Raw genomic sequence first — 10341 nt, 5'->3', positions numbered from 1 at the left:
ACTTAACAAAATGCCCCAAAGTTCTGTATTTGGAGGTTTGGTATTCATTTAGTATTTAGATGGAACACAAACTTGCTAATCGTTACTTTCTGGTTGTCAATTTATTTCATGAATTTTACTATTTTGAAAACATGACAACATGATGTACCTTCTACTTTTGGTTCTTCTCCAGGAGTTCTGCCTCTCACACTTGCCATGGTTACTGTATCTCACATTGTATCTCCTCTTTACATGGTCACTCAGAAGTAGGAGTATATGTTGCTGGTCCTGGGTGTTACTGTTGAATCCCTAGGTCTAAGTGGAAAGGTTAGTCCAAAACAGAGTGGGCCCACTGAATCAATAGGAATTTGATAAGTTAACTATATGTTCTGAGAGCCAGCATGGTGTAGTGGTTTGTGTCTTGCACTAGGGTTGCATCTGCACTAAGGAGAAAAATTCTGTCCTCCTTGACCAGAGCTCATAAACTTATTTTAGAAATAACTACACTTCTGAGGTGACAAAACAAGCCGATTGACGTTATAGTTACAGTTTTCAAAAACAACTTTTTGTACTTTCCCCAGTTCTCATGAAACAACTGAAATAGTGAATTTTAATTACTTAAAAAAAAACCTGAATGCCAGAACACGCTGCCTTATAGTTACAAACATGTACACCCACCTTGTATTATCCACCAAGCCAGCGCTTGCCCCTATAACTATGAAGGTAACTAAAAGCTTACATTTATACCACAATGAGAGTAAAATATCCCTCATTAAGTTAAAATAAAAATGAATTGTAGTTATTCCTTCATTATTGGAGGAAATTAATTAATAATTTGTAATTAGTTACTCTCAAGCGGTGTTCCTGACAAAAAAAATTCAAGGATTTATTTCAAGGATGTGTATACTTTCTTTCTCCCACAATGGGATTCAAGGTGGGTAGATATCCTGAAGAACTTTTCTCATGTGTATATGTATAAATGGAGCTTGTAGTACAGCATCACAATCCAGGGTGGAGGGTTTTTTAAAAAATATCCTCACATGTCATGTTCCTGCGTGCAAAAACAGCACACTCCAGGGGTCTCCCTCCCATTCATCTGGAAGGCAAGCAAGGTATTGTGGGTTTGAACTGAGTTTCTCACTTGCAAGAACAATTTTTGTACAACTGAGCAGCTAAACTACAATAACTACTCCTGGCTTGCTGCAAGGATTTTTAACCATTAGTAACATCCAATGGGTTATCTGCAACATTGTGATCAACCAGCTAGTCTCTCTGTTCTTGTGGTGTGAATTGCTTCACAAAGGCAAAAGGCATTCGTTTTGCATAGGAACATTTTGTACAAATTGTGGGAACCTCAGTGGGGAAAAAGTGTTCAATGGTATTCTAGGGATTAGAATTTTATAGTGCTCTGGTGTTCTGGCTACGTTGTTTGTACTGGGAGCTCCAGTTCTTATCCTACAGCTATTCACAGAATAAAACCAGACCATGTTTAGCCAAGTGCAGTCCAGATGGCAAAATATATTAATGATGAACACACAAAGCTAGGAGAGGCTAAAGCAGTTGCTTTTGCTTGAGCCTAATGGGAAGGGCAATATTCTGGTTCTCCTGTCCTCCCCCCCCCCCCAAGTTAACTGAGCACAATTATCCTTTCCATTTTGAACTCAATTTGTGCTAATGAATGAAAGGAGAAAGTGGGATGAAGAGGGTGAAACGTTTTAAAAGCAGTTGAAAAAGTTAAAAAGATTTACAGAGGATTTAGGGACAGTTGGAGTATGTGAGTTCTGGATCTGGATGGATGTACAATTTCTACCCCTGGCCTAAATCCAATTGCTACTGGATCTAGAGCACACTCAGTGAATCCATTGCTAAATGGAAAGTTGTTGTTCCCACAAGTTCCATTGATTCAATCAGGGACGTAGCCAAGATACAATGAATGGTGCCTGCCGCTGCACCATCATGCCCAAGCCCCATTATAATTAGTATGCCCCCCCTCCTCCTCAAAATCCTGACTACGTCCCTGATTCAATGGGCCCACACTTGAAAGGGTTAGGAATTGGGTTTATGTCATTGTCTTGTTCTTGTCCTGGATTTACTCTCAGCAGTCTGTTTCAACATGTAGAGACAGACAGCCTATGTTCTTGAGAATGAAAAATTTAGAAAAATTGCTTCCCATTCCCATTGCAAGAGCAGCTCACTGTCAAGAGATGTAGCCTCCCTGTGTCCAGTGTTCACCTAATCTCTGACATGTACCCAACATGACTTCATCTTGCTAGATCAAAGGAACATACAGCTCAGTTCTTCTGCAAGCAGCCCATTTTCAAGTTAATTAAAAGACTGTTACTAATTCTGAAGTGATAGCTTCAGCCCAAGGTCATGCAAGCTGACAGTGTTAGATTGGAAAAGTCTCAACTATTTAGCTGCTGGGTGTTGGGGGGAAAACTTAATTAGCTTCATCTAGCATGCTGGGCACTGGACTCGTACATAGTCAAATATGCTGTACAGTGGAATAATGCTTCAGCCTTTAATCACGTCAATGTGGCATATATCAGTGATATTATATTTAATGCTTAATAATGCTATTAGGAATGGGATCCAAGTGGACACAGAGATTAAACATTTTATCCTGATCCTCTTGGCTTTAATCCATTCTGTGTCAAACAGTGTGGGCTGGAGGTGGATACTTCAAAACAAGAGAAAGAAATTCAATTCTATTCCTCTTTTTTTAATTTTTTTTGTTTTAATAGAGAATGTACACATCTATGCCTATGCACCTATCTAGTGCATAAACAAATCACTCACATCTATCATACAGTATAGACAAACAAAACATTATCATACAATACCAACAATACTATACAGACCAATACAAACATTAAATTAACACCTTTACAAACAAACTAAAACCAGCCTCGCACTTTCCTAATCAAATACCAAAATATTTCTAAAAATTACACCTGTTTCTTCATTTTTACTTTATTTTCACTTCTGCCAAATTCTTCTTCCTATATACCACAATAATACTCCTCTTTAGATCTGCAAAGGCCTAATGATATTTCTTGTTCTCTGATGGGTGAAGTAGAGATGCAGGACTCTTCCTCTCCACCGTATTTATAGGTAAATGGAGGGGACAGATAAGGGTTTCCTGCATATTGTTTAAGAGTCAGCTTGTTGAACTACACTGCCAAACACAGGACTGCAACTGCCACAGATTCCTTGGAGAAAATATCTGGTTATCTTGCAATTAGTCTTAGAATTTTAAAAAGTCATAGCTTAGACTTGAAAACTTGAAGCTTGACATAAATGGCTCTCTTCTGCCTGAGGATTAAGATTAGTTGGAGGTGCCCTCCTTTGTCTCCCATCACTAAAAGAAACATGGAAGAGGGCCTTCCTATTGAGCACTCCCATAGTAGAATTCCTTCCGCTTACATGCCCAACTGGGGCCAACATTTGTGTCTTGCTGGCACCATATAAAAACACAGCTTGGCTCTCCACTAACCTTTTGAGGCCTCATTGATTTCTTGCACATCTACACATGTGATTGGTTTTAAGTTGTTTTATAACTATTTTGACTGGCTTTTAAATATCCTCTGTTGAATGCCAAGTGTTTTAACATGGCTTTTGTTTTCTAAAATTACTTTTTAATTATTTTAAATGGTTCAAACTGATTTTACTGTTCATCACTCTCAGATCCTTGGATACAGGGTGGGATAGAAACATTTTAATAAATGAAATAAAATAAATAAAATAGACACGTTTGTGGCATGGAAGGAGATTGAAAATAGAGTTGTGAAGGCTCCAGTCTTAGGCACACTTTCCACCTTCAAAATGCATAGGAGATTATCATGTGGAGTACAGGACTTCATTGTCCCATCCCTGGTCCTGTCTGAGTGTGATAATCTCCACATTCTTGCCTTGCCTACAAATTTTGGGATTTGGCTTAAAAGAAGTAGGGTTGAGCACAGGGGTGGGGCAAAATCCCTTAAATTTGTCATAAACTATCTGTAGAACGCCAATAAGAGAAGATGTATAACTGTCTCGAGAGATTACCACACTACACTGTTATAGTGCTGCTATTCCACTTTTACTTCTCTGGCTGCTCCTGTTGCATTCTGGGATTTGGAGTTCAGTGAGGCCTAAGAGCTCTCTGGCTGAAAATTTTAAATGCCCCTCCTTAAACTGCAAATCTCAGAATACAACAGGAGGCATCCAGAGCAGTTAAACTGGAATAGCAGCACTATAAGAGTATATGGTTAATGATAACATAAATATAATTATTTTATTCGGGATCTCTTTGCTTTTGCTCTTTTCTTGGCAAAGCAAATATTTACTGCAGAAAAATGCAGTGGGACTGTGTTTTCAGGTATATATTCATTTCGCACTTAGCACAAAGGCTTTGCCCACATCACAGATGGCATGAATAAAGGAAAAGAGCTTTAAAACAACCTCCAATATCAGCGTTTCAAGTGAGGAGAGCACTCTGTGTGTTAACCACATTGCATTTCCCTTGTGTTTATAGGAATATTTTACAAAGTGAAACAAAACCAATATGGATTATCTTATGTAGAGAAAACCAAGCTGAAAGGAATGCGTGGCTTTTGGTTTCCCCATCTAAATACAACAGGGACCAGTTGCTGAACTTAAACAGAAATCTCCTTGCCTTGTAAATGGCAAAGGAAAATTCTTCATTGTGCACCAAGACTCTAGCCTAGTGCCCCAACTTGTTAACTTTTGCTTTAGAGATGAGATACGAACTTTAAAAAACAAAAGGGCTCCATGTTCTTGTTTTTTTTAAAAAATACTGTTATTCCAGAACAATAAGGCTATCGTATTTTACCTGTTCTGTTAAAATAGAAACAATATATTTATGTATTTCTTTATTTTTAAGAGAGAGTGTTGCCCTATATGTTGCCTTTATACCGAGGTGAAGAAGAGATAGTCCTTCAGAAGTTGAACTGTAGCAACCCGCAGGCAAAGCCAGTGCAACCAACAGAGAGGGGTGATGGCAGCTGTCATCCAGCAACATCTAGAAGGCCACACATTTCACATTCCTACTTTATACATGAAAATACTGTTATACACATTAAACTGCATGAATGAATAACACATGTAAGAAAAGAGGAACTGCAATGCCCCTTGATATCCAATATTTCTCCAGTATTGGGAATATCATACTGCCAAATTTGTGAAGGTTCTTATGAGAATTTCTTTATTATGGCAGCCTTACCTGAGAGGCACTGAGATTGAGAAGAATTGCAGCAGGGACTCTCTACATGTGCCTTAAATACTCCTGACATGATTAAAGCTACACTAGGAGGACACATCCAGCCATAATGCCATGCTTGTGCCAGGCCAAAAGGGAGACTGGACGCTGTTGCATTGGTAATAATAATAATAATAATAATAATAATAATAATAATAATAAGTTTTATTTTTATACCAATTTTCCAAAAGATCAAAGCGGTGTTCACAAAATTTAAAACCAGTTACAAACACATCATAAAATAGATAAAACCAACAACACAATACAATATACAAATCTAAAACAATCATTCAAAAGGATGAGCCAGGAAGTTGATGGCCACAACTTTAATGCATGTACAGGGGTCATAAATCAATCACAACACAACCATGAATCAATCATAAGCATGATGTCATCCCTCAATCATAATGCAATCATAAATCACTCATAATATTTTACTAATCAATCATAATGCTGTCATAAATCATAGAATCATAGAGTTGGAAGAGACCACAAGGGCCATCCAATCCAACCCCCTGCCATGCAGGAAATCTAAATCAAAGCATACCTGAAAGATGGCCATTCAGCCTCTGTTTAAAGACCTCCGAGGACGGAGATTCTACTACACTCTGAGGGAGTTTGTTCCACTGTCGAACAGCCCTTACTGTCAGGAAGATCCTCCTAATGTTGAAGTGGAATCCCTTTTCCTGTAGCTTGCATCCATTGCTCTGGGTCCTGTTCTCTGGAGCAGCAGAAAACAAGCTTGCTCCCTTCTCAATATGACATCCCTTCAAATATTTAAACAGGGCTATCATATCACCTCTTAACCATCTCTTCATCAGGCTGAACATCCCCAGCTCCCTAAGTCATTCTTCATAGGGCATGGTTTCCAGACCCTTCACCATTTTAGTCGCTCTCCTTTGGACATGCTCCAGTTTCTCCACATCCTTTTTGAATTGTGGTGCCCAGAACTGGACACAATATTCCAAGTGAGGCCTGGCCAGAGCAGAATATAGTGACACTATTACTCCCCTTGAGCTAGACACTATACTTCTATTGATGCAGCCTAAAATTGCATTGGCCTTTTTAGCTGCTGCATCACACTGTCGACTCATGTTCAATTTGTGGTCTACTTGGACTACAAGTAGAAGAAGCAAGAGACTTATCTCAAGATACTCAAAGAATGGTAATTTATTGGTAGAAAGGTACAACATGTTTTACCTTTTGTGTGGCCTTCAGGGCTTCTTAAGGGGGCTGCCTAGAATCAAAATTCAGAAAGTTCTGAACAAAGAATTCCTAAATCATTTACTGGATAAATGAAGTCTGAAGTTTGAATCTAAATAGAAGTATTGGCATGTTCTGCTAAAAAAAACCTACCATGTTGAATCATGTGTAACATGTGGTCTAATAGGACTCCTAGATCACTTTCACATGTACTGTTGTCAAGCCAGGTGTCCTTCATCCTGTATCTGTGCATTTCATTTTTTATGCCTAAATGTAGTGCCTTACATTTATCCCTGTTCACATTCATTTTGTTAGTTCTCGCCCAGCTTTCTAATCTCTTAAGGTCATTTTGAATTTTGATACTGTGCATAAGGCTACAGTCTTACATTATTTTATGTTGCCAGCTTGTACTATTTTGGGCTACAGGTGAGGGAATCACATATTTGTGATGTACCATTAGATATAATAAACAGATGCACAGACACCCAGGATTGTCAAAATGAAAACTGGAGACTGAATCTGTAACTAATGGTTGTGCAGAAGAGGGAACACTTGCTGAAGTAACAACTGCTCCAATTCCATCTTCTATTCAAACATGAAAGATACAGAATCCCTTTCCATTTCCATTCTACACCTACCTTCACACACCCTTCTCTCTTCTTCCAGCCTTAGTTTTCCATAAAGATAAGCTTTAACTGGATGTTAAAACTATATCCTCAGTAAAGGCATATTTTGTGACCATTCAGACTACTTTTTGTACTGAATTGTAACCTGGATTAAAAGTGGGAAGTTCCCATTAGCACCGGTTTTAACACATCAGCATCAGGGACTTGCACACCAGATCAAGGGCAAATCCCCCCTAGAGCAGATTTTCTGAAAATGGATTATTTCCTGTTTCTTTTTGGAAAACCCATTTCCTTCCTGCTGCTGGCAAATGTGAACTTGGCCCCAGTCATGATCAGGTCAAGTTCAGGGGAGGGATTTAGGTCAGAGGGTGGGCAGTGGATGGAACGTTTTTTTGCAAGAGTCTCTCTCTCTCTCTCTCTCTCTCTCTCTTTGTAATTTTAATTTTTGACAGATTATGCACATGCTTGTGCTACAGGATGATACATATTGATAGAATGTGCATGCTTGTGCTACATTTCCCTTTTGTTTGCTTGCTGCCAGCAGGTCACTTTTCATTCTGGGACAGGAAAAGGAGAAAAAGCAGAGGTTGCAAGGAGGAGAGAAGGAGAGATTGCATTCTGGGATAGGAAAAGGAAGAAAAGCAGACGATGCCAAGGGGAGGGAATCTGAAATTACCCAAAGGCACACAACACATGCACATACACACACAGGTTGACAGAATATGCGAACAGTGCTGCCAATTTTTTTTTTAAAAAAAGGAGGGGGAAAGCACCCATTCCATTGCCCAATGGTTGTAGGATACTTCACCTCTGATGAAAGCAGAAGTGAATTTGATTGACAACAAAGGAAGCTCCATTTTAAAGCGGTACTGCAAATGTGAACTTCAGAGGGGCAAATTGCTTTGATTAAGGTAAAGGGTAGTGGGAACTTCTTTCTGGGGAGATTTGGTACCGGCTCAGTGAATCCGGACCGAATCTACCCAGGGCAAATGAGAGAGTGGGAATGGGGTGTTGATTTCTCTTTCTAAGTACTCTTCTGCTACAAGAAAATGGTGGCAGATAGATAGCATGTTTCTTCTTTGTGGAAAAGAACAGCAGTGTAAAGCCTTCCTCATCTGACTGTGACATTTTGTATTGATCTCTCCCTTTCCCTTCTCCCACAGCGACAGACTGTTGAGTTAATTCCTGTCACTGAAGTCCACTACCTGTATGCCCAGGAGATGCACCTTTATTATATCTATGGAATGGAGAACAAAGTCTACGTCCTGGACTACCCAGAAAGATACTGCTGTGGTTGCAACATCCTCTGACAAATGAATGCTTTGTGAGGCTGTTTCCTGGGCCATAAGCCATTCTTATGGGCTGTGCTATCCAAATGACAAGGGGTGGTGAAGCAGGAGCTGAGTGCAAATGGACTCACTCTTTAATACTAGGGTGAACAATGTTATCTTACTTGCTCAGAGTAGGCATCCCTTAATTATAGCTCCCCCGATTTGATGACACAGTTTCAACAGTTAATATTAATGTACCTCCTAAAGTTTGAGTTTTTAACATGTATCCTCTAGAAAAAGACATTTTATCTGGGGGTGTAAGTAATGGAGGCAGGAAGAATGTCAGTAAATTCTCCAATAATCTGTAATATTTTTTTCAATAATTTTAGAATTCTCTGCCTTGATTGATGTGTTTTTCTTTAAAATTTAGATTGCTTTACATTTCATTTGAGATCAGTAGCGAGATGACAAAGTCAAGACAGCTGTTTGCTCTTGTTCAGGACATTAAAAATAAAAGTATATAAAAATATATAGCATGTACCTTCTTTTACAAAAGGTTACACACATATAGTGACATGCTAAATTATGAGATGATCTGTAAAGTATTTTATGTCAGTAGAGTATATTACCACATTGGGTACAAAATCCTTTTATTTGACAAAGAAAATAATAACTATCTCTCAGATTTCCATTTGCTGTGTGTATGACCATTTGATTAAAAATGGGCTGTGATATTAGGCAGAAGGGGTGGGGCATCATGATATCTATCTGCATGGCATTTAAAAGTATTTATATATAAGCTAGGAGAGGCAAAATCGGTGCTGGTTTTCTACTGGATCTCAAGAAATTGTGTGTTCTAATACGATACAATATACTTCATTGGCTGAAAAACTGGATTTAGGAAAACCTTGTCTACAATACTAGTTCTGAGGAATAAAACCAGGCATGCATGAAACCAATTTGTAAAAGTTATTGTTTTCGACTATAACTCATCAATGGTCATATCTTGATTGGCCATGTTGACTTGGAGATGCTGGGAGTTGAAGTCCAAAAAGTAACCTTCCTAAACTCTGATAAAAACAGCTTCAGTGTTTCACTACTGTCATGTGTCACAGAACTGCCACAAAATTCCCATTGTTGATAATAAGAATAAGAATAATAAGAATAATTGATTACAGCTTATTTTACTTCTTTATGTCAAGTCCATCTTATGTTGCACAGAAGAAGAAGAATGCCATGTAGGAATCCACAAATAAAGTACCACTGGGAGGTACCCATTTAAACTTTGTCCAGAAACATCCAATAAAGGAGTATCTGGCACTTGCTGAAGTAGTGTCCTGTTATGGTCTCAGCACAAGACCAGGCCTTCAGAAAGGGAGTGAAGGAAGATACTGAGTCTGAGAAAAACACAGGGAGAAGCACGGCTCTCCAGCGAGGAAGTTGTAGTAGTGAAGTCAGTTCAGTCCAAGTCATACACAGCCCAGAAATAAATTTAGACAACAATCCAAAGGGAGATCGCAGAGCGTAGTCAATAAACGAGCTACCAGGCAGCATGAACAGGAGGAGCATGAGGCACAACTGTTGCTTCTACCATGTAGGTCGGTTGTTGGCAACAACTTCCTGAGTGAGGTGCAGGGCTATTTATGGTCTGGCAAACTCCCACAGGTGCTGCTTGATTGCTGAGCATTTTAGATATAAATACTTGGAGCATCTCCACCCCTCCTTCTCTTGATGACACTCTGCAGGGGTCAGTACTACCAGGTCAGTGTTTGTACTACCAGGTCAGTGGCTGCTGGAGTGTCTCCCCCTCTGTCTCAGGCATTGGCATGTCTCCCTATCTCTGTGTCTGAGTAGTCACTGTCTGTGTTAGGGTCTTTCTTGTCATTTGAATCCATTGGTTCAGATGCTGACCTCTAAAGCTGGAAACTCACAGGCTCACTCCATCTTCTCTATGATTACCCTTCAGATATTTAAAAATAGCTGGGGGGGGGGGGGATCCTCC

At 39.3% G+C, this 10341-nt stretch overlaps 1 protein-coding gene across 3 annotated transcripts in view; it reads left to right on the top strand.

The window, feature by feature from the left end:
• The window catches only part of SSUH2 (ssu-2 homolog), a 40128-nt gene extending 30903 nt beyond the window's left edge, over positions 1–9225 (top strand). For all 3 annotated transcript variants that reach the window (XM_042452784.1, XM_042452785.1, XM_042452783.1), the window contains one exon: positions 8232–9225. In XM_042452784.1, the coding sequence (XP_042308718.1) occupies positions 8232–8378 (147 nt within the window). In that variant the 3' untranslated portion in view covers positions 8379–9225. The remainder of the gene's footprint in view (positions 1–8231) is intronic.
• Positions 9226–10341: the final 1116 nt, after the last annotated feature.

Source organism: Sceloporus undulatus, chromosome 2 (genome assembly GCF_019175285.1).
Source record: "Sceloporus undulatus isolate JIND9_A2432 ecotype Alabama chromosome 2, SceUnd_v1.1, whole genome shotgun sequence".
Classification (NCBI taxonomy): domain Eukaryota; kingdom Metazoa; phylum Chordata; class Lepidosauria; order Squamata; family Phrynosomatidae; genus Sceloporus; species Sceloporus undulatus.
This window is presented reverse-complemented; position numbering and strand designations above follow the sequence as displayed.